The sequence below is a fragment of the Sciurus carolinensis genome, chromosome 2 (genome assembly GCF_902686445.1).
Source record: "Sciurus carolinensis chromosome 2, mSciCar1.2, whole genome shotgun sequence".
Taxonomy (NCBI): domain Eukaryota; kingdom Metazoa; phylum Chordata; class Mammalia; order Rodentia; family Sciuridae; genus Sciurus; species Sciurus carolinensis.
In genome coordinates this window covers 91239339-91264217 of record NC_062214.1, presented here as the reverse complement: position 1 = coordinate 91264217, position 24879 = coordinate 91239339, and the positions used below count along the sequence as shown (strand labels likewise).

At 41.5% G+C, this 24879-nt stretch overlaps 1 protein-coding gene across 5 annotated transcripts in view; it reads left to right on the top strand.

Annotated features, from left to right (window-relative positions):
• Positions 1-13778: 13778 nt before the first annotated feature.
• Usp3 (ubiquitin specific peptidase 3) overlaps positions 13779-24879 on the top strand; it is a 109293-nt gene continuing 98192 nt past the window's right edge. Inside the window, exons 1-2 of one of the 5 annotated variants that reach the window (XM_047537996.1) lie at positions 14783-15099; positions 16759-16929. Coding sequence is in view for 2 of the 5 variants with exons in the window: in XM_047537990.1 (XP_047393946.1) it covers positions 15009-15099 (91 nt within the window). In the remaining 3 variants the exon portion in view is untranslated. Of the gene's footprint in view, positions 13797-14778; positions 15100-16758; positions 16930-24879 lie in introns of those variants that run through there. The other 4 variants (XM_047537998.1, XM_047537990.1, XM_047537981.1 and 1 more) reach the window with 4 other exon arrangements.

Below are 24879 nucleotides of genomic sequence, written 5' to 3'. Positions count from 1 at the left end.
TGGGTATGTACCCAGGAGTGGAATTGTTGGGCCATCTGATAATTAATGAAAACCCTTCAATGACTTTTGAATATTGTATCATATGTATGTGTCACCTAACCAAAAATTGGTAATTTTAACAAAAATAATTAACTGAAGAGACAAACATATTGTTTTGTAATCATAGTTTGGCAGCCCTGCAAAATCAGCATTAGATCAATAAATGGTTTTACAGGACCTAAAAGAAACTGAGGTGTAGGAAGTAAAAGAGAGAATCCAATTTTAAAATATGACTCATAGAACCAGTAGGTCTTCAGGCTACAAATGCTCCCCATCATTAAGGGCTCCAGCAGTATAGCCCTGGTGAGCGTGGGAAGGGTTGTGAGAATGTTTTCTAGATCCATGTTTTCAGAAAAGAGAAAGCAGTAATTAAAGTTGGCTTTAACATGTGATTATGTTGATGTAGTCTGATAGTTGCAGGGCCTCTCCCCAGAGCCCCAGGCTCCTGCAGAAACACTGATGTCCTCCAGGGGGTGAGGCCAGGCGAGACTGGTGTTCCCAGTGGAGCTCTGTGCTGGTGGCCAGGGAGATTTGAGCCAGCAGAGCCCTTCACAAAGACAAGAGGAGGAAACACTGTGACAAAGAACCCAGTGCTGGGTGGACACTTGGGAAACATATTTCTCAAGCACTTTATTTTTATAAACAAGGGGACTCAGACCCAAAGTAGCTACTGCTGATTACATAGGCTTGAACAGGAAGTCTGGAACCCTCTGCTATGTTGCAATGTGCAGTGTGAGCAGAGCGGCTTCCCATGGGCTGATGGAGCTGAGTCCGGATCTCTCTGCCCTCTCTCTCTGCCCCAACCCTCCCCAGTCCCATATCATACTTAAATGTGTGACTCCAGTTCTGTAACTTAACATTTCTTTCTTTTTGTTTTATTTTTTGATACCAGGGATTGAAGCCAGTGCGCTCAACCACTGAGCTACATCCCCAACACTTTTAAATTTTTATTTTGAGACAGGGTCTCTCTAAGTAACCTAAAGCTAAACTGCTGAGGCTGGCTTTGAACTTGCAATCCTCTTGCCTCAGCCTCCTGAGCTGCTGGGATTACAGGTGTGTGCCACTGTGTCTGGCAGTAACTTAACATATCTGATCCCATTTCATTATCTGTTTAGTGGGTCTAATAACATCTACATAAGGCTAAGGGGAAGAAGAAATATGTATATAGGATCTCCTTTATGCATGTCATCTAGTAGATTCTCAGTAAACATTTGTTGTGTGAATGAATATTCCTTTTTCTGACTCTCGAGGCAGTTCTGCTGCCCAAATAAATCTTTATTGAAGACATTTTGGGCAGTATCTCCTATCTAGAAGGTTGACCCTGGCAGAGGAAAGAAATGAGAATTGAGTGTTAGCGCCATTCGGTTGGGGTGAAAAAGTCCCTTAGTGAATCCTGCACAGCACAGTGACAGCTCTGCTGCCCACACAGGGAAGTCGGTGCGTCTGGCAGCAGGAGGTTCTCAGAGCTCCCAGAATGCCCCAGGTCTTCACAGGCAGCTTCATGGAGTCCCTGGATTATGGATCCAAAGGTCTTCTGAGCCCAACAGAGCCTCATCCCCTTTGATCTAGCTCTTGCTTTCCCTGCCCCAGCATTCTGCCAGAGGCCAGCTTGGCTGTTTCTAGCACAGTCAACTTTGTGTTTTCATGGACTCCACATCCATAAATTCAACTGTTTGGAAAAAAGGTTTTTTTCTTAATTGTGCATGGGACAACTTGGAAAAGGCACAACTCTAGGGACAGAGCACACATAAGGGGAATGGCGAGTGGGATTCTTTAGAGTGATAGAAATGTCCTGTGTCTTGACTGTGATAGCCTTAGGACTGTATGTGTTTGTCAAACTCAGACGGGAGTGGATTTTATTGTGTGTAAAGTATGCTACAATAAATCTGACTCTCAAGAAAAGAAAGGAGGGAGAGAGGGAAACAGAAGAGAGACAGAAATTAGGGAAGAGAAAGACTGAATGAAATCACCCAGTGCAGGAGTGGCAAATAGCCAATATGCTGAATCTTTTAAAATCATCAGTTTCAAATACAGACAAGCAGACAGGGACAGTTGGACAAGTACATGATGTGACCAGGTTCAACATTAGGCTCCAGTTTAGGATGGGAGCTTCAGGCAGAAAAAAAATTTATCTGTACTGAACATGTACAGACATTTTTCTTGTCATTATTCCCTAAACCATACAGTCTAATAATTATTTATATAATGTTTACATTGTATTAGGTACTATAAATAATATAAATAATTTAGAGATGATTTAAAGTGCACAGGAGGATGTGCATATAAGTTATATGCAAATACTATGCTATTTCATATGTAGGACTTGAGCATCTGTGAATTTCGGTATTTTGAGAATCTTTGCACCATTCTTGGTCTGATTTCTCCAGTGCTTAGAACTGTACTTGGTACAGACTAAGTGTTCAATTAGGGATCTCATGACTGAGTGAGTGAATTTCCCCTTGTGAGTTTCACTAATCCTTTCTATATCCCCTTCCTTTAGTAGCCTTTTCATTGGTTGTGCCCATGCCAGCCCTCTTTCTTCTACCTTTTTTTTTTTTCTTGAACCCAGGTGACTTATCATTAGTTTTTCACAGTCTGCTCCTTTTTCTGGACAGGTGACAGATGCTGCCCCCCAGGGGTATCTCACGGCACAGAGAGGCTGGAGATCCCTTAGGAGAAGAAGAAGCAAATGCCGGCCTACCTGGCCCGCACTCAAGAAAACAGGCTGATCAACCCAGAGCTCTCACACCTTGGACCTTCCCCAACTCCACCTAGAGGTTCTAGCCAAGTGTGAATGTGGATACCATTTACACAAGTCCTCCTTCTGCCTGCCCCTCCCCCAGCCGCAAGAACGAGAAACTACTGGTCAGGCAAGAGGTGAGGTGAGGCTCTGCTTTGACATTAGGGCAAGTATGGTTCACATTTCCTAATGAAATCCAGATTTATCCATATGTGACATCATAGCACAGGAAAATGTCTTCATGGGACTGTCATAGAAAAGGAGGATTAAAAACCTTGGCCTGAGGATGAGCAGCCTTGGGTTTTCCTCCTGGCTTGGACTCTTTTGGTCTCAGTTTTCTCATTTGTAAAAGGGCAGATTGAGCTAGATAATCTCCATAAGTCATTCAAACACCAAGGTCCCGGTCCAGGATCCCATTTGCAGAGGAAAGGTGGCTTCCTGACATGCACATCTTCCCATGGCAGTCACTCCTCCCTCAACATCAATCACTCCAGAGTCCTGTCCTCTTCACCCCCACTGCTAGAGACCACTGGCCAAGTTCCAGTGCCTCTTCTCCATGTTCCAAGCTCACAGAGAGCTCAGGCTTACAGTAGTGTGGCCATGGCTTTGGTGAGGGTCTCTAGTAGGTGAGGGTCTCTAGTAGGTGCTGATCTTCTAGTAGCTTCTAGTAGGAGCTTGCAGAGCTATTTCCCAGGTAGGATCTGACCTCTTTAGTTGAGAAGGGAGTGACCCCTTCAGGGCCTGGGGCTGCCAGCAGGGTACTCACTAACTTTCTTCAGAATCTTTTCTATCTTTATTACCAGGTTGCATGAAGTCATCTTTGTCTTTTTCTTTTTGCAGTGCTGGAATCAAACCTAGGGCTTTGTGCATGCTAGGTAAGTGCTCTATCACAATACTATACCACCAGCCCCATCTTTGTCTTTCAAAGTTAATATTCTGGGATTCTTATCCCTAGATACTAACTCCAGGTGGTCTAGGGGAAAAGATGGAAAAACTCCAAAAGTATGTATATGAAGTTGGTGACTCAAGTTTGCCAGGAAACTACTATATGAGCAGCAAGTGTTACATTACACATTCTGCATGCTATCTCATCCATTTGTCAACATGCTTCTGTCTATCAAATTGCCTTCAAACACAAAATCAAATTTTGTGATTCATACATTTATGTGATTGGCATAAAAGTGCCAAACTTCTACTAAGAACATACTTCTAGGTGCAAAACCCTGGGACCAACACAATACCATGTATGCCCATGGAAAGGTATGGGCATCTCTTGCATTCAGGGCACAGTTTCTAACTTGGGGGTGGTGTGAACATGAAGACTACTCCAAATCAGATTGAAATAAGTGCCCAAAGGTGTAGGCATATGTCACTTAATGATGAGGACATTCTGAGAAATAATGAGTCACTAGGGGATTTCATTCCTGTGTGAACAGGAGTGGACTTACACAAACGTAGGTAGTATAGCCTACCACACACCTAGATTTACAGTATAGCCTGATACTCCTAGGAACAAAACAACTTCTAGGATGAACAAAACAATGTGAGATTAAATCAAGCAGAGCAGAAAATGATGCAATCAAGAGATGTGGTAAACATGAGACATATGTAGCTGCTGCCACCGAAACACAGCACATTGTTTTATAGTAGACATTTTTTTTTTTTTTAAAGTAGGGCTACATTCTAAAATACCAATAAAGAGCATGGTATAGTAAATACAGAAACCAATAACACAATCAGTTTTCACCATCAAGTGTATGCATTGTACATAATTTTGTGTTTCATACATTTATGTGATTGGCATAAATGTATATCAGAGTACTGAGTTGCACTTGGACCTCATGACAGCTATGTGGCATGAGGCAATGGGATTTGTTCAGCTCCGTTATAATCTTATGGGACCACCATTGTATCTGTGGCCTGTCACTGACTAAAACATTATTATGTGGCACATGATGGTATAAGCAGAGCCTCAAGAGAATGTGGATGAAACTGAGAAATAATCCAGAGAGGGAGAGAGAGAGAAAGGAGAAGGGGGAAGGGAAGAAGTGAGAAAGGGAGGGGAGGGGAAGAGAAACAGGGAGGGGGGAAGGAGAGGAAGGAGGAAAAGAGAGAGAATATGAGTGAGATGTACGCTGGGAAGGATTTCTCTAGGAAATGGGCTTTGTGCTGGGCCTGGGGGCAACTAGATGGGAGAACTTCCTGGGATTCGATGGAAATAGCAGAGGAAACAGCTTGAGCCAGAAGCCAGGGTGAGAGAGCAATCTGGCTCTGTGGAAGTGTGGAGAGAAGCAGGGCTGGCAGGTTGGTTAGGATCAAATGTGGGAATCCAGGTAAGGGCTTGGCTTGCTTCTGGGAACAGTGGGGAGCTGCTGAAAGCTTCTAGTAGAGCATAGGCAGAAAGAGACAGGCGAGTTTGCATGAAAATCTTCAGTAGGGGACAGGAATGAGGCCTTGATGTGCTTCTTCCCTTCCCTGGTGATGGTTCAGGGGCAGCTGGAAGAGATCAGTCTTAGTGCTGGGAGCTCCCTGGGTGCACACAGGCCCCTTGACAGTCTGAGTGAGGGTCTCTGAGGAGCGTGTGGCCTGAGGGGGATGGTCTATAGGAAACAATGAGAGTCCTGAGGTAGAAGGGGTGATGGGTGAGGGGCAAAGGGAGGGAAAATGGGAAGGAAATGCAGCATTCTGGGACATAATGAAGATGAGTCTTTTCAGCTCAGGGAAAGAAAAACAAATGTCCTCACCCTTTACAAATTCAGGCTCATCTCTAACCTTGAAACTCTTATAGGGAAATGCAAATGATTTTTTCTTTTTCCATGTGCAGTCAAAACTCAATGAAATTGAGAATCAATTGCCTGGGACATTCAATTCACCAGAATTTTTTTTTTTATTAATCTTTTTATTTGTTCTAATTGCTTATACATGACAGTAAAATGCATTTTGACACACTGTACACAAATGGAGCATAACTTCTCATTTCTCTGGCTGTTCATGGTGCCGAGTTACACCAGTAGTGTAATCATACATGTATATAGGGAATTTCAAAAAATTTGATCAAAAGAAAAACAGTTGTCATACACACACACACACACACACACATATTTTTAAGATGGCAATGGACCTTTATTTATATTTATTTATATGCAGTGCTGAGAATCAAACCCAGTGCCTCGCAGGTGCTAGGCAAGCACTCTGCCACTGAGTCACAACCCCAGCCCAACAGTTAAGTCTTCATAGACAAGTTAACATCAGGATGTCAAACACTAAAAGATCTACTATAGATAACTGTAGAATCAATCTGATATGTGCAGAAGGGACTCAGCTTAGGACCCATTTCAGGGGCATGGGTGAAACAACTCTGCCCCAAATTTGCTCCACCCTATTAATGTTTTCAGAGGTCCTAAGTCCTGAAGAATTCCTGGTGTCCTCCTCCAATATATAATTTAGAATTCTAAAAATAATTAAATAAAAGGGTAAAGCAGAAAAGCTACACATATGCTACAATTTGACTACATTCTCTGATTGCAAAATTCTTATTTAACTTCATTATTCAAATTTCTTATTCAACTTCTCTCCCTCCCTCCTCTTTCTCTCTGCTTTGCTGATTCCCTAACCAGCATTGCTCTCTCTAGCCTGCCACCACATCCAACAGCCCACTGCTAGAAAAGACATTTCTTTGGATCTTGAGAATATTTGCATTTTTAAGAATTCCCTAATGAAAAAGAGAGGATGCTAATATTTCAAGTAGGGATGGGAAGAGCCTGACTTGGAGGTAGGGAGCCTGCCTGGCTGTGAGACCCTAAGCAAGTTCCTTGTAGAATCTCTGGGGTTTAGTTTCCTCATATGTAAAATGTAAGAAAGGAAAATAACAGTATCTCCCTTGTTTGGTTGTCCTGAGGATGAGATAGTTAATACACAGAAAACCTTATGAAGAATGCCTGGCACACACTGGGCCTCTGAAATGTTATCTATATGATAACTATGTTATCACATTTCACCTTCATCACAATGTAATGGATGATCATTATCCTCTTTGTAGTTAGGTAGAATGAGGTTCAGAGAAGGTAGGTAACTTGCTTTCAGACACACAGCTAGGAAGTAGCAAGATTAGCTGGGCGTCAAACTCAAGTGGTTTAACTTAAAGACCTGCTTTCTCCCTCCCACTCAAGTACAAACTTCCCTGAGTAGGGAATCACATTAGACTTTCATCTTGTTTTAATTACAAAACAATTTTTTTTTAGACCCAAGAGTGCTCTACCACTGAGCTAGAGCCCTACCCATCCCTTTTTATTTTTTATTTTGATACAGGGTCTTGCTAAGTTGCTCAGGCTGGCATGGAACTTCTGATCCTCCTGCCTCAGCCTTCCAAGTAGCCGGGACTACAGCAGTGTACCACTGAGTCCAGCTCAATATTTCTTCTTTGAAAACCAATGGTACCAAAACCAAAAGGAATAAAAGGGTGTGTAGTGAAAAGTAATTTCCCTCTTCCCTTCTCTTTTCCCACCCAGGCTCCCTCTGCAGAGCCAGCAGCTCTTAGGTTTCTTGTTATATTCTTCCAGGGCCAGTTTTACAGTAAGCTTTTCACTGCTTACGCATTTATTTACCAGAGTAACGTAATTTCCTGAGTGCCTCATATGTGCCAGGCACTCTATCCTGGGGCTACCACTGTCTTCAGAGAGCTCACTGGCTGGAGTCTGGAGGTTATTTATGGAGGGAACTTGCTGTACTGACTGCTGTGTTCTCTGCTTTTCCCATCTGCAGCATCTCTTTGCCCAGTAGAGCCAGCTTGCACATTCTGCAGACAGGAAAGGCCAAACAAAGTGCACAAAAAACTCCTGTGCGCCTTAGCCTTGCACAGTATCCAGCAAGTGAGGAGCATGGTGCTGTCTGCAGCCAACGTGAGGACTCTGTGATGCTGGACAAGTGTAGCATCTTTCTGGAGCTAGTTTCCTTCTCAGTTCTCTAATGCTTCTTCCCAGGAAGTACCATTTTCCACTAATCCTTGCAGCTTCTGGCTTCCATCTCTAGCCTGAAAACCCCAGTTGCTCCACAGGGAACTGAGAATGGCCCAAATGGTCTAAGTTCCTTTTCTTGCCTTCTCATCATTGTTCTTTGGATGGTATAAAATGTCAAATACTTTTTTTTTTTTCCTGTTGCTGCTGCGGTCAGAAAATATTTATAACCATGACAGCCATAGCAGAGCTTTCTTAATGACTTCATTATAAAATATGCTTATAACCTTTGAAGTGATTACACCAATGCATAATTATGAGCATTGACAACTTCAGAAAATGGTTCTGGTCAGAACACATGCATCCCCATTTTCTTTTTCTAAACAATAACTATTTGGGTAAAGGAAACAGAGCAAGGATGTCACTGTTTTGGAAGCAGTTCTTATTATTCAAATTTCACAGATGGATGTTCAGGAGAGGTCAGGATGCTGGTCTGAGGTCACACAGCACGTCAGTTGTAGAGACGGGACCATAGCCTGCTCGGCCCCAATTCTTTCCAATTCATGAAGCTCCTCATAGACTATGAAAATCTATGTTCTAGATGTTTGTGAAATTCATTTTCTGGTTAGCTAAATACTCCGAATAGTTAAATTGTCATATTAAGGCTAAAAAATAAGTAGGAGGCAGAGTTGAGGTTCTCTAAGCCTAGTATTCCTTTCTCTATCACAATTCTATTTCTTAAAATGTCTTTGCCTCTTCCTCTCAGTGGACTGTAAGTACCTCAAAAACAGTCCTGGGTGCTGGTCAAGATGGGTGCGTGGGGGTTCATATCTGCATTCTCACCCTGCACTGTGGTTTTAATTTGCATTTCCCAGATGACTAATGCAGTTGAATGCCTTACAGATGCTTAATAATTGTTAGTTCCTTTCTTCTTCCTGTATCTTTGCCCCCTCATCTCCTCTCCTAGGATTTGGCAAAATGTAACCCTGAGATGCCAGAGTCCTGAACACCCAGATTCCTCTGTATTGGCAGTTCTTTGTTATAGATCCTCACTGTCTTTTCTGCCTATTTGGCCAGCCTCATCTCTCAGCCTTTTGTTCCCTTGTACCTGATTTTCCATCTGGATCAGTGGTCTCAAATATTCTCTGAGCCTTTGCAGATGCTGTTCTCTCTACCTGAGACACTATGGCCCCTTCTCCACCCCAATCCCACATACTTTACCTGGGTATCAAGCAGGTCCCAGGCTATACACCACTTCCTCCAGGAAGTCTTACTTGACACTTCCTCCACCCCACCCCCACCCACCAGCCTGGGTTAGTTAGTTATCTGTCCCTTGTTTTGTGGCTAGGAGACATCCTGTACTTCCCCTCCTAGCACTTTTCACACTGTTGCAATTGCCTGTTTGCTGGTCTATTTATTGTGCCTTTTTCTTCATCCCTTTGAGGAAAAGGCTGGGTGTTGCTCATTTTTATATCACAAAGATTAGCACATCAGTGATACTTGTTGAAAGAGTGACCTGGTCCAGATCCTTTTAGAAGGACAAAATCTAGCCTTCTGTGCCAGCTATACTAGAACCAATGGTATCAGGCCATCATTCCCTACCTCCCCCATCAATTCTCTTAACTGCTAAGGGCTCAAGGAAACATATTTATTGAAGGTCCACTGCATGCCAAGGACCAAGCAGGCCCTTTACACGGGATGTCATTTACACCATTGAAAGGCTTAAGGTTCAAGTCTAGACAACACCTGGAAACTCAGAGGTGTGGATATATCAAGCAATTAACAATCAAGAGAAAATGAGTAAAATCACACTGGTTTCCCTTGATTGTGGTGGGGGAATGTCTATAGAGGAGGACTCCCCGTAGCTCTAAGCATTTACCAGTACCTGGTAAACAGACTTGCTGATTAAATAAATGAATAGTTAATTTCCTTCTAGGCCTAGGGTAAGATCCTACTTTCCTCCATGTGCTGATAAACCAAACTGGACACTGAAGTCTTTGTGTCATGGCTGACTGTCCACAGTACTGGTCAAGGCTGATCCTTGTGATTTCTTTAGATTCCATTGGTGGGAACACCTCACTGCAAGGGAAGCTGAGAAAGTTCTATTTGTGAACCCAGGAGGAAAAGAAAATGGATTTGGAGTAAACAGCGATCACTGCCAAAGAACATGGGGATGGTCTTCCTTCTGCCAGTGTCACTGGGTGGCCATGAGCTAGCACAGATTGTGGGTCCTCACTCTGGTAAGGGTGATTATTTAGTTCAAGCCTTTGGTTTTGCAAATGGAAAGGCTGGGGCCAGAAAGAGCAGTGACTCCTTCCCTGTTGGAGGGTTGTTTGGTGCTAGAGTTGTACTGTGGTCCTTATTCCATCAGTATTTTATCTGCAAAGAGGTCTTTAAACAGTAAAACCTTCTCATCTTCATAAAAGAGGTTCTTAGAGATAAAGAGGAAAGTGAAAGCAATACAAGTTAAGATGTTGGTACTGAACATAAATGATTTTTACTCAGAGGCTCTTCTGTGTCCTGTGGTTCCTAAGAGTCCTCATCATTAGGAACTCCATATAATACTGCAAAATCATTTAGATGACCATGTGCAGGAAGGATAAAACTTTGCTTCTCTGATAAAGGAACAATTACTAGTTGTACAAATGTGTGCAATTATTTAACCCTCTTTAAACTTTAGTTCTCTCATCAGTAATATGGAGGTGGTGTTATTTATCTTCCAGGGATTAAAGAAGAAATGAAAATCACTTGACATAGTATCTGGCACCTATCTGGGAACCAAAAAATAAAAATTTCTGTTCTTAAATAATTTAGAACCTTTCTTTGAATACCCAGGAGACAATTACATGTAATTATTTATGCAATCATTCTCAAAAGGAACATGTCTAACTACATTCTATCAACAAATATAATCAGTTTTAATATCTGCTATTGCTTACTACATTCCAAGAACACAGATGAAAATAAAAACACCTCCCAAGTGAGACCAAAATGTGAGCAGAAAATAACAGCACCATGTGACAAACTGCAGGAACAGAAGGTGGGGGTGGTAGTGAGGGAAGATTTTGAAGTCAGCTTGGGTGAGCCATGGAGGGTTTCCCTGAGAAGGTTCTGTGCTTTAATGAGGAAGGAGGAGGAGGTGGCCAGGTAGAAGGGAACTAGAAGAGGAGGGCACAGAGTGGTGAGGAAGAACATTATGAATAATAGGAGAACTATTTTAGGTACTGCTAGAACAGTTTTTTTAAAACACACAAAAACTTTACCAAGAGGGAGGTGACAGTGACTATGAAGGGGAGCCAGTAAAGAATTTTGATCAGGGAGGTAATGAGAAAGGGGTGAATGGAAAGAAGTAGGAAGAATAACACCAGCAATATTCTTGGGTAAAAAATTGAGGGTGTATCTACTGAAGCCCATGCCCATCATCACCCCTTTTTTGGGGGGATGGGTTTGTGGGCTAGGAATTGAACCCAGAGCCATGCAGATGTGGACTCTATAACTGAGCTGTATTCCTTGTCCCCCTTCTTTTATTTAGTTATTCAACAAACAGTTACTGAGGACCTGGCACGCACCAGGCTATATTTCAGGAGTTGGCAATCAGGCTTCTAACAAGACTGGTAAGGTCTCTGTTCTCATAGAGGAGATGGATAATAGTAAAATAAGTAAACAAGCAAGAAAATACAGATAAGTGCTGCTAGGAAAATGAAACCCGGTGACAGAATTCCCCAGCTGATGCTCCTCTGCCCCCAAAACTTTTGAATACTTACAAGCCTCCTCTTGATCTAACTTTGGTTTTCCAAGGAGGTTTTGCTCTTAGAAAAACCTCTACAGTAAATATTTAAACCAGCTCTCCTGGCATTTCCAATCAGTCTTACCTGAACGGGGATAGTCAGAGCTTTTTCCAGGGTCTGGTCAGTTCTGTAATTCTTGAGGACCACAGATTCTGCCACATAAGTCACAAGTCTAAAGTTTTAGGAAGGTCGCAGCAACCTTGAGCTTTTTCCTGATCACGATTCTCATGTAACTGAAAACATTCCCTTCCCTCACTTCTTCCCACCCCAATGTATATGTACTATCTTGAGAAGGGAATCATTTAATAGTATGGTTGGAATTGCGCATTTCTCCCCTGTGCAAAAATACACACTTTTAAATGAGGCCCACCACCGCTTCTGGCAGGTGTTTAGGCAGGTAGCCCTGGCCAAGCACATGGATGTCCAGGGGGCTGGGTGGGGAGTGGTGTGGTGGCAGTGCGGTGCAAAGTGGCTCCCTCCTCACCATTCAGGCACGCTGGTATGTTAAGTCAGAGCTCTTGGGTGCCAAAGGGATGCCAGCCAAGAGGAAAAAAGCGAACGCTGTATTAAATGCAGCTGCAGAAACCAGGGATGAAAAGGCAGATTTCCCAGGGTGCCCCGTGGTCTTCCCCTGTTTGACACATTTACTCACTGAGGGGGTCCCCACCTTCAAGTGTTTTTTACTGTGAAAACTTTCAAAGACACAGGAAAGTTCCGTTCTTTTAGGGTAGGCTACAGAAAGCCCCTGGAAAACAGCTCTTTGACTTAACCAGACTTCTTTGGACTGCCTGATCAGAGTTTACCCTCTAGGGGACTACCAAAATCAAGGATAGCTAAAATAGCGCCCCTGCTCCACGGGATTTTTATTCTGGTTGTGGAGAGAAGACAATAATAATACTAATATATTTATTTTAGCAGTTTATACCTTACAAGGTGCTTTAATATTTCTGATCCTTTTAAAACCACAAACTCAGAATTGAAAGGAAATGTAGAGATCACCCTTGAGGTGTTAAATACCTGGGGTATATATATGGACACTTCCTAAGCTCCTTTCTTCCTAAACATTGCTAAGGCATCACTCACCCACTCTTCCAACCATTGAACACTTATTTTTTGGACACCCTCCATGTTCTACATACTATGTTAGAAATAAAGCAGGAAACCAGACAGACTTGTTTGCTACCCTTATGGACCTCCAAGGGGAAGACCGACATTAAACAAACAATTACATGCATGAAGAATGTTTTATAAAGGCAGAGTGGGGGCAGTCAAGGGCATCACACCCTGGGAGGTACCCTGGGGGTGGAGCTGGGTCAGGAAAGGCCTCCTTGGAGGAAGTGATGTTTAAACTGAGGTTTAGAGGATTAGGAAACAGGGTGAAAAAAGTAACATTACATACTAGTATAAGACAGCATGAGTCAGATTTCTCCATGGTCAAATGAGAGGCTATGGATACCAAATGGGGAACATGTCCTGAGAGAAACAGAAGATTGGTTGAGCCAGGTCTTAAAGACAAACAGGCTAGTAGGAGGAGATGGGTGGAAGAGCTTGAGCAAAGGTTAGATATTATTGTTTATCCTCCTCTCTTCCCAGGGAAGCAGCCCACACTTGCTGTTATTAAAACAAACAAACAAAAAAACCAAAACAACAACAACAAAAAAAACTATAACTTATCTAGTACCTACTATATGGTGGCAATTCTTGCGAGTTTTAATGTCTTTTTTTCCAGATAAGTATTATTTTTCCAGTTTTACAGATTAAGAAAAAGGTTTGGGACGACTAGAAACACTTGCTAAGGTTGGCCATCAAATAGTGGCAGAGCTAAGATTTGAGCACTTGGTTACCTGGCTTCCTAGGCACTTTCCACAACTCCTCACTGCCATAACAGATTCAAGAATATAATTTGGAAAGAAACAAAGGAACTTTGAAGAAACGAAGGGGGAAAGGGTAGGCAGAGATGTCCCAGGTGGGTGGACACCAATAGCAGGGGACTCAGGGGTTGGGGGAGTAGTGAGAAGTAACCAAGTGAGTGACCTTGGTCTGCTCCAAGATTGCACTTCAGGGAGGTGCCGCACTCTAACCACTACCCGGGTCCAGTTAATCATTTCCGGACCTTCCTTCTTCCCCCTCGCTCTGCCCATAGAATTGCTACATTAGCCTTCCCTCTCCCCTTGCTTGCCTTCTGGCCTTGTGGCGCTTTTCATGGGTTTTACAAGGAGCCCAAACTTTTGAGGCAATGTTTGTAATACCCCTGGACATCCGTAAGACTGTCCCTAGGTAAGTCGCAAGCTCCCTCTGGTGTAAGGCAAACCCAAGCAGCCCCTTGATGTTTGTCCTCCCCTGAGCTCCTTTCTAGGCCAAAGAGCAGGGAATCCAATCTCCGCACGGATTAGCAAATGAACAGACTAGATGTCCCCCGCGGTAAAAAGGAAATCATAACATCAGCTGGTAGGGTGTTGCGAAGCTTAAATGAGGTATTGTATTGTAAAGTGCCTGGCTGGGAAGCAGTTGAGGGTGTCTAACAATGTTAGATCCCTTCCCTTTTTATCACCTGGTAACGGAACCTCGCAAACCAGCTTATTTCACTTAAACTTCCAACGGTGAGTGAGGTACGTAAAGTTCGCGGACGACATACTCGGGGTAACGCAGAAAGTCAGTCACAGTGACAGGGCCTGAACCCAGATTCGTGGGTGCCCCAGTGGGCCCAGCCACTCAACTTCCAGGTACGGCCACGTGTTCAGAACCCAGAACCAGCTCGGGAACGCACCTGCCTCAGAAGGCAGAACACTGCATCAGATTGCTTTGGGACCCAAGCAGCCCACTGGCGCAAACCCAGGGCCAGGCTTAATCTAACCGAGCTTGTTTCTTGCTATGTAAAATGGGGGGTTACGGTGCTTGTCTGCCCGAGTGGTTTTTATCTTCTTTCTCTCTCACTCTGCTGTGTGGCCAGATTTTCTACCACTAAGCCGCGTTGCAGTCAAACCAACACACGCCGTGCAATATCAGTCTTCTTCGCCAGACCCCGGTAGACTCAGAGGACCAGATAGGCCTGCCCGGGTCGGGTAACCCGCTTCCCTGAGTCAGGAAAGTCGCGGCCGCCCAGGAGTTGGGAAAGTCACTTCCAAGAGTCGCAGGACTCTGAGCTCTCAGCGAGTAGTGCGCCGAGACCCCACCCGCGGGAGTGCAGGGGGCGGGGCCGGCCGCGGGGGCGGGGCCATCCAGGGAAGGCGGAAGCCTCGGGTCTAGAGGTGGCGGCAGAACCCGGATCCCGGAATTTCACGTTCTCCGGAGCGGGGTACTAAGAGAAGGCCGGCGGGAAAACCCGGCGCCCGGAAGACCCTGCTTTCTTTGACGCAAGGGCTTGGGACGCAGCCGCTGTCTGCCTAGCGCCCGGCGAGGAGCGACCCCAGACGGAGCCTCCAGAGTCCCTCCTCCCCCGCCTCGTTGGGCCCCGGAGCCTCGGTCCTCCCTGCCACGGTCCTCGTGGTCATGGAGTGTCCGCACCTCAGTTCCAGCGTCTGCATCGCTCCGGACTCAGCCAAGTTCCCCAACGGCTCCCCGTCGTCCTGGTGCTGCAGCGGTGAGTGCGGCCCCGGGCCGGCCGGCCCGCGCACCCGAGGCCCCGGCTCTGTCGGGCCTGCCGTCTAAGGGCCTCAGGCAGCCGGTGCACGGACTTGGGGAAGGGTGAGGGTGAGCCCGACCCGACGCGCTGGGGAGGGGTACGCGGTGAGGCAGGCGCGGGTGGGAGCAGCGGCGGCTCCTTTGTTTCTCGCGGCCCGACGGCCCGGCGGGCGAAGGAAAGGCCGGCGAGGGGCGGGAGTCCACGGGGGCCTCGAACGTGTTGGGGCCGCGGCGGGCGGGGACCCTGGCCCGCGTTCGCGCCCCTTGCCCCGCCCTGAAGCGCACGGGGGTTGTGCTTGCCGGTGCTGCAGGGTCGGCGGTTGTGGGGGCGGTGTCCAGCCCCCGCAGGGCTGCCGCACGTGTGGCGGAGCCCGACTTACATTCCTCAGTGGACCCGACAGGAAAAAAGCCGCTCTCCTAGCGCAGCTTTGTCTGGGCTGTGGGGCGCGCGGGCCCCTTCTCCGCCGCCTGCCTCGTCCGGGCTTTATTTCCCTTTCCCACAGGCTCAGGCAACCCGAAGCCTCGAGAGGCGTTCGGAAGCTCGGGCGGCGGAGGTCGGAATCTTTCATCAGCCGGGGAGGGTGAAGTTTGAAAAGCTGTGGGCTCGGGAGCTCCGAAGCTCGAGCCAACAGCTGCTTTTGGAGGGGCGGCTCGAGTTTGCCTAAGATTGTTTCAAGACACAATTTTGGGTTGTCCGGAATTGCGCTGGGATTCTAGAGTTCGAGTTCTTGTAAAACAGTTTATGTAATGCTTTTGAGTAGCTTAAGCTTTTAACTCCTTCTGCCGGCCCCTTCGGAACCCCTAGTGCCCTCTCATTGTCTGCTCTATCGACTTCTTAGGATCGCATCGGCCACCCTGCTTTGATTACTTCCTGGTAGGGCCCTAGTGCCGCCGCTAGTCTTTGTTTATTAGCTTTAAGATTATCACTGGTAGCAAGTTTTATAGCGTTAACATTTGAATTGTGCACTTTAGAAATCGAGTTTAAAGAAATAGACACAGCGATCGTTCGATTTAGCTGTGTGACATTTCTCGTGGGTTAAACTGGGAAGATAGAGAATGCTTTAACACTTTTGGCAGGTTTCTTCTCCTCCTTCATAGGTACTTCTTAAATGATTATGTACTTAGAGAAAAATGTAACCCCAAAGAAAAATGTACTCTAGGATAAGGAATAGAAATAACTTCAGTTTCTGGGAACTCTTAGACGTTTGATGCTTTGCTTGTCTTTGTAAAGTCATATATATATATATATATATATATATATATATTTTTTTTTTTTTTTTTTTTTTGCATGATGGCTTTAAAAATCTAGTTAATTGGTTTCACAGTGTAGTATTGTAGTTCTTTCCTGAGGATGCAGAAACATGAGTAAATTAACATATATATACATATATCTTCAACAGTGAATATTGAGTGTGGAACAAAAAACAGGGTGTATCACATTGCTTTGCAAATTGTTTGGTGGCACATGAGCTTTAGCTCTGGTACTATAATTTAATTTTTTCCAAAAGATTTGAAAAAAACAAAACAAGCACTAGGAGAAACATACCTTCCAAGGAATGGGGCAAATACTCTTGGTCTATACAAAGTGGACAGCTAGCACACTTCTGGCTTTTTCTAGGCAAAATCACATCAAACTTAAAAAATGGCTTCATTGATACATGCATATAAAAAAAGACAAGAATTATGCAAGTGGAAAATATCCTGTTGTGAGTCAGTCTTGCCTCTATCAGAGAGTCCATTTGATTGTGGAATAAAGATGCAGAAGATCAAGCATCACTTGAGGAACTTGGTAAGTTAAAATGAAGCAAAACAGAGAGACTTATTCTGATGGCAAGAAGTAACATGTATGTTTAGCACTAAGGGATGGGTAATTTCTCTCCAAGGGATAAAATGGCCTCTTTGCATCTTGAAAGAAGTTTGCTGCTGAAACTGCTTTGCAAAGGTGATTCTAGTCACTTGCTTGGATTTATAAACCAATTAAGCTAGTTTCTCAACTTTGTGTGGGTTTTGTCTTCTGTCCATTCCATCTGAGTTTCCCATTTTAGCCTGTTGGCATTCATTTGTTGATATAATCTAGTGTTATTGTATTAAGCTTGATCTTGTTCTTGCCTGCCTGTTGTTTCAATGATTAAATGATTGATAAATCTGGGAGTTCTTAACTGAGCATCTTGGAGCATTGTGTTCTGGTATTTTTTTTTTTTCCTTCAACACTCTTGAATTTTATTTTATTTAATTTTTTTTGGTAGAGGACTAAAAGGATAGTCAGTGTGTTGAATAATGCTGTGACTGGGTATTGAGTCTGATTACGTTCTTATTAAGGAGAGGAAAATCCCTGTTTTGGCACCGGGACAATAAAAGTAATGCCCTTGCCTTGTTTTCTTTGGGAGCTTGCAATTATACCCGAGTGAAACAGCCAAGCAAATTGCAAGAGACCAACATCTTAGGCTCTACTAGCTAGCAGTACATCCTTGGACAAGTAGTTCTGATTCCTTTAAGTGTCAGTTTTATTATGTTATCTGTTAAGAAAGAAGAAGTAATATTTTGCATTTATTTCACAGGTTAGGATGAACAAAGTAATTTCTGTGAAAACATTCAGAAACTGCGATACACTATCCCAGTAATAGGTGGGATTGCAGTTAGAACATCTTTACAAAGAGGACTCTGAATAATTAAATATCTAAAGCCCATTAAATGGAGCCCAGAACAGACTGGCTTTATGCTGAATTATGCTTTACAAGGAGATACAGTACTCAACAAGATTAGGGTAGTAAGAAGTAATTATATTTCAGAATTAACTTGAGCTTCTTATCCCTGGAAGGCACTGTGTGTTATGTTATATAATTGTATACTGCAGTGCTTCTCACACTTTTTGTTCTCAGGACTACTTTGTGGTCTTCAAAAATTTTAGGACCCTAAAGGCCTGTTGTGTGGCTTATACCTATTGATATTGCTTTATTTGAAATTAAAACAAAAATTTTAAATATGTTAATTTACTTACAATAGATCCAGTACCTGTTAATATAAAAGACAGTTTGTATAAAATGTTTTTCAAAACAAAAATTAGTGAAGAATGGCGTTATTTAAAATTTTTGCGACTCTTTTTGTTCAGTTTAATAGAGGATAGCTGATTCTCATGTCTGTTGCTGCATTCTGTTTCATAGATACCACAGTTCATGTAGCCTCTGGAAAACTCCATGCTCTTTAGAGAACAAGAGTAAACAGTAAGAGTAATGTCTTATTATTGTTCATGCAAATAGTTTTAACCTTCTGGATCCCCTGAAAGGGTCTTGGAAACTCTTAGGGGTTCAGGACCACATTGTGAGAACCCACTGGTGTACAAATTTTGTAACAGTTAATGATACCTTTGCTTATCAAAACAGCTTTAAAAAAATTAGAGAAATCCTTCAGGCTGGCAACATTTATGACTTTGTAGAATCTTGGAATTTTTGAAATGTATTAGCTGAGAAACAGATTATGGAGCCTAATAGTCCCTTGCTTGTAAAAAATTACAGGTTAATCTAGTTGGGGGAGAGACAGGAAGCTAACTTTTGAAGATAAATCCATGTTGTGGTTTAAGGTAAATGTTGAAATTAGCAGTCCCCTAATAAGGTAAAAGCTGATTTATGTCTAATCACTGCTAAAGGCATTCTGGTTTTAAATGAAAAAGTTTTAAATAAAAAACTGGGACATTCTCTCAAGCTTTTTGTTAGGTGCACATACCAGATGTTATTTTCAGAAGTTGGAAGCTTGGGCATTCCTTATTTTTGTGGGTAAAAGAGTTTAGCCAGTGGCAAAAGACAGGGAAAAAAACATAAATTGCTTTTTAAAAAAAAAAATGCCCTGAACACAACTTTTAATAACCAAGGAAAGCAAAAGACCAAGTATCTGAACTTCAGAGGTTTAGGTTAAATAGCAGGTTATACTGGAGATATTTTTAATATCAAAGGCTTGAGAATTTTCCCCTATTTATTCTCCTAATAGTTGATGGTGCTTCTTTAAGTTTTTATTACATACTTGCCTTCTTATTACTCTACTCATGAAAACTTAAGTGTAGATGAAATAAATATTTTTGCAATTTTGGGTGGATATTGGAAACAAATCTTTTTTCTGTTTAAGATCCATTCAGGTGCTGGAGTTGTGACTCAGTGGTAGAAAACTTATTTACCTTGAATGTGTGAGGCCCTGGGTTTGATCCTCAGTACCACATAAAAAATAAATAGTGGTAATAAATTTGTAATCAACTTGTGACAAAGGTAAGAAATCACCTTGATGGAGTGATGGGTTATTTTGTATAATTCTGTCACAACCTTCATTTAAAGAAGATTCCAGTTTATCTTGTGAACTAAATTTTCTAGATAGGATCCATCATTTTGTTCATTAGGTCAAATGCATTTACTGCTTTTAAGTAACATTCTATGGTATGTTAATTATTAAGTGACTAGCACTTAATAGGACACTCTGCAAACTTTTGTTTAAATGATGACCCCCCCCCCCTTGGGGATGGGGGATTGAAACCCAGGAATGCTTTACCTCTGAGGTACATCCCCAGCACTTGTTTTTGAAACAGGATTTTATCCAGGCTGTCCTTGAACTTGCAATCCTCCTACCTCAACTTTTGGAGTTTCTATTATAGGCATATGCCCCCAGTCTACTTGGATGAACTTTCTTTTGGAAGGACTAAGGGAGGTATTGGGGATTGAACCCAGGGTTTCTCTATCACCTAGCTACAACCCCAGTGCTTTTTATTTTGAGAGAGACTCTTGCTGAATTCCCAAGACTGGCCTCAAATTTGTGATCCTCCTTCCTCATCCTCCTGAATAGCTGGTATTATAGGTATGTGCCATCATGCCAGCTGGGTGAACTTTTCTTTTTCCATTTAATTCATAGCTGCAGTGGTCTTTTAATTTTACGTTGAAAATAAATGGCAAGCGAGCTTCCCCCTAGAATGCTTTTCACCAGTCCTAAGACCAACGTCTTAACCAGTAAATTTTGGCTGATTGTAAGCAGATGACCATTTGTAATGTTATTACAGTAAATTTGTATTCTTTTGACATTCTTTGTTTATGGATGGACAGGAGGACATTTTAGTTGTAAATGAGGATAGGGTAGTTAAAATCAGTGGACTGGTGATAGTTTTTCCACATTAATCTTTAGTAAAAGATTGACAGTTAACTTTTATATACTTTCCTGAATAATTTAAACTTATTTGTAATATTTGAAAAGCCTGAGTCAAATGGAGTTGTCTTTCTTGTCTTTTGGGAAGTATTTCTTTCCCATCTTGTCCCCCAGAACCTTTAAGTAGCCTTGACCTATTTCCATAGTCTCTCAATACTTTCTAATGGATTGAAAGACCTCAAATTTAGAATGTGCTCCATATGTTGAAGAGGCTACAGTCTAGGATTGAGCTTATTAACATTTTGCTTTTTTTTTTTTTTTTTTTACATTGAGAGCACGTACTATTTTATTAACTGACCAGATTACAAAATACCATGGTAGATATCTTCGTTCACCTTTATAATAAGCCTGTTGATCTGGTCTTTCCTATTGCCAGCATTTCCACCTTATACAAAATGGGCAAAATAGGTGATCTTTTTCTTCATTCTGCCTCTTGGAGAAGATGATTGGAAGGGCCACAGAAAGTTATTTGCTTATTTGAAGTGTTTTCGAACAGTGTAGATCTCATGAATCAGATCCTCCATGCAGATGATGCCATATTTACCAAGAGAATGAGCAGTTAAAACATTATTTGTCAAGGAGTTTAATTTCTTTTTGATTTTGCCATATCCATGCTTATAGATTCGTTCATTCACTGACTTCAGGTTTGGGCACTCCCAATGCAGTATATGGTTCCACAGTCCTCTGCATGTTAATTGAAGCTTTGTTGAGCTTAATGAAGGTGCCATTGAAGATCTGGTGAAGGTGAAGAAGTTGTAACACCTTACAAACCTTTGGGCTCACACTATGGATACTTCTGATCCTGATGACAAGTACCAGTTTGGATTCTGCAGGTACATAGAAGTTGCCAGCTTTTCTTGCTATCCTAGCCATTCAAATCTCCGTTCTGTACATCTGCCTATGTTCCTTGTGATAATGCTTGACTTTTTCATAGATAAGCTTTTTCCTTGCCTTTCAGAGCATCTTTTGGGCAAACTTCTTTCTCAGGTGTTTTACCTTCAGTTGTGCGAAATTTCTTCACTTTCTCTCAAGGGTTTCTGGCACAGCAGGGACCTTATTTTCTTCTCTTTGGCACCTTCCGTGGTTCTAGCTGGAAAAAGAACATTTTGCTCTTGTGAAGAAGTTTTGATGTGTTTGTTGATCAGAAATTATTTCCTAAGTAGTATACTTACTGTATGAAGAACATCCTTCTCAGCTTAAGCAGAAGGTAGAAAGGGGTTGAGGGGAGAATTAAAACTCTGATTTGTTTTCCTGTTATTTATTTATTCTTAAAAAATATTTTCATCATTCTTAGCTTTTACACCATTAGCATTAGGCTCTTACAACATGTTACTTTTTCTTCTTTGAAATTTATGCAATTTCCTTCTCTACTGGAATATAAAAGATTAGTTTTGGATCCTTCCAACTAAATGTAGATATACTTATGATTTTATAGTGTTTATAGCTCAGTAAGAAAACCAATGAGCAGTTTGTAGCTCAGAAATTTATGTATTTATTTTTATTTGACAGTTTCTGACTTAATCCTGTGTTGGTAAACAACTATTTAAATAACTCATTTTGTTAAGGTTAATTCCATTACTACTTTACATTAATTATACATATTATACATTGTTTCTTTTAATATTCACTAACTTAAAAAGTAAGTGGTATTAATAATTAAGTAATTTGTCACAGTCACACAGTTAAGTGGTAGAGGCAGAATTCTAGTTAGTTCTATTGGACTCCAGTGATCAAGTCCAGAGATTAACTGTTCTATAGTGCTTGTCTCAAAATCACAAATGCAGTGCTGTACATATGACAAGACCATGTCTCCAACCATCATATTCCCTCTTTTTCAGTCTACATCTTATGGTGCTGGACATTACCATCTGGTAATATCTAGCTCAAAAAACTTTTCTAACAAGGCCCCTGCCTTAAAGAAACAAAAATATCAATCAAAAGCCACATGCGAATAAAAAATTTGATTTGTAGTTTTTTATAAAACAATATTCAAATCATCTTTTCTAGACATGTGCTAAATATTTAAAGAGTAAGACTTGGAAGAAGAACAAAAGTGAAGAACTCATTTTCAACTTACTAAAAAACTATAGTAATCAAAAATGTGTGGTATCAGCTTAGGATAGACATGCAGATCAAGGGGATAGAATTTAGAGTATAGAAATAAACCCTTATGTTTGTGACCAACTGATTTTTGACAAGGATGCCAAGATTGTTTCATGCGGGAAAAAGACATTTCAACAAAGGGTGTTGGGGCAACTGGATATTCACATGGAAAAGAATGAGGCTAGACCTTATCTCATAATACATATAAATTAACTAAAAATGAATTATATATAATTGTAGCTAATTAATTTAAATTCCTGTTTTAAAATTTAATAGAATCCCTTTTCCATCAGGGGAAAATTTACATGTTCACGTCCCCTTAGCTGCATTTTTTTTTTCGCACCTTGTTTTATATGTTTTTTTCTTTTTGGAAGAAAAGTCTTTGGTTAAGCTGCAGTTTCCATACAGGTTTTGCATTCAGCCTAGGCATTGGAATAGATTTAATAGGTAGTTTCTCAGTGTTTGAGGTAGAAAATATATAGTGTGATCTATTTTAATGTTTATGTTTATTCATATCCTCCTCAGGAGAGAAACTGAATTCTAGGTGTTGTAATAGAGTTTTCCTGGACAGATGGCTTACAAGGAAGTACTTTGATAGATTCTCAGTGGGGGCTAGTACTTTTTGGAGGGAATACTTGTGATGAAGCTTACCTTGATTGACATTTTAGAATGCTGAGAATAGCCTTAAGGACAGCAACAGCTTGTTTATTTTACCTGAAATTGTTTTGTACCAAGACCTCTCAAGATCTGAGATTTCTGTGTAGTACCCTGTATATCTTTGAGGCTGAAAGGAAATTCACCTAAAAATTGTTTATTGCAATCATTTCTTAAAATCTTTTGGGGTTGTTGAATGAACTTTGGCTTAGAAACTTGTAAATAGAGATCATCTTTTTAACTGTTGTGAGTCTGCAGATGTTATTATCTATAGTAATTCCAGATGTTTTCTCATCTATTAGTTTTACTGAGTAGGAGGAGAACTGAGAACAACATAAAGTAACTTCAAAGCAGTTTGCTAGTATTTAATCCTGACTAATTTAATTAACTACACATTCTTGTAGTTCTCCCTGTTTTATAGATTATGAAACTGAAACAAAGGTTAAGAGTTACTTAAGATGCTCATGGGTATTAAAGATAACCCAAAGCTTAAACTCAAATACCATTTAAACTTTTAACCTGACTTTTAAAAAGTAAGATCTTTGTCATTAAGAACTTAATGATAATTTAAACAATTTAAAGTGGTTGGAAACATACTTGAAATAATCCCTTTGAATAATTTTGACATGAAAATATATTTAAAATTCCATATCTTGAAGATAACTCTTTTTGAAATTTGGTGTTTGATTCCCCTGACACAATTTATTGATTCAAGTGCTGGCAAATTAGAACAAATAAATGGGATGAAAACCAACTGTTTTGAATGTCAACTTCATTATGTTCAAATCTAATTTTATGTAGGCCAAAATTCACATTATTTTAGTCCAAATGTAGTGAACCAACCTCCTCAACAAAGCTATGGCTAATAGCTTTTGGTTATTTAAAATATGTTTCAGTTGAGCTCCCCCTCACTCCCATTTTTTTATTTTATTTCTAGTAGTGGAGATTCTTTTTGGAGGTGGTTTGCTGTTGGGTGGGGAGGGAGAGAATTTTTAAGGTATGAAATTTTGTTTTTGCCTCTGGTAGCTCAGAGGTTATTTGAATCTGCTTTTAGGGAACATACTTTGTTGATTCCCCTTAGTTATAATCTAAGATTTTCCAGTTGTATTTCTTGTAAGTTAATTATAGTCTTCAGATTGCACAGCTTAAAACAAATTTCCCTCTTTTCTTAGATATATGGAAAAGTATATATGTGTGCTATTTGAAGATGCATAAATCCCAATGAGTTTAGGAAGGCAATTTCAGAGTTTGAAAACTACTGTTGAAATTAAATGTGGAGGACTGGAGCTGGAGCTCAGTGGCAGAGTGCTTGCTTAGTATGTGTGAGGCACTGGGTTTGATCCTTAGCACCTCATGAAAAAATAAAATAAAGCATGCTATCCATCTACAACTACAAAAAAAAATTAAAAAAAATTAAATGTGGACATTGAAAAGTGAAATTTGCTTTTGTCTCGTGTGTTAGGCATATGTTCCATAATTAGTGAATGCTATTTAATTTAATTTTACATGACCCTTTAAGGAGGGAATTGAATGTTTTTTTAAAAATTTTTTTTTATTGTAAACAAATGGGATACATGTTGTTTCTCTGTTTGTACATGGTGTAAAGGCATACCATTTGTGTAATCATTAATTTACATAGGGTAGTGATGTTTGATTCATTTTTTCCCTTCCCCCCCAACCCCTCCCACCCCTCTTTTCCCTCTGTACAGTCCTTCCTTCCTCCATTCTTGCCCCCCTCCCTAACCCAAACCCTAACACTAACCCATCCCACCCCCCATTATGTGTCATCATCCACTTATTAGTGATA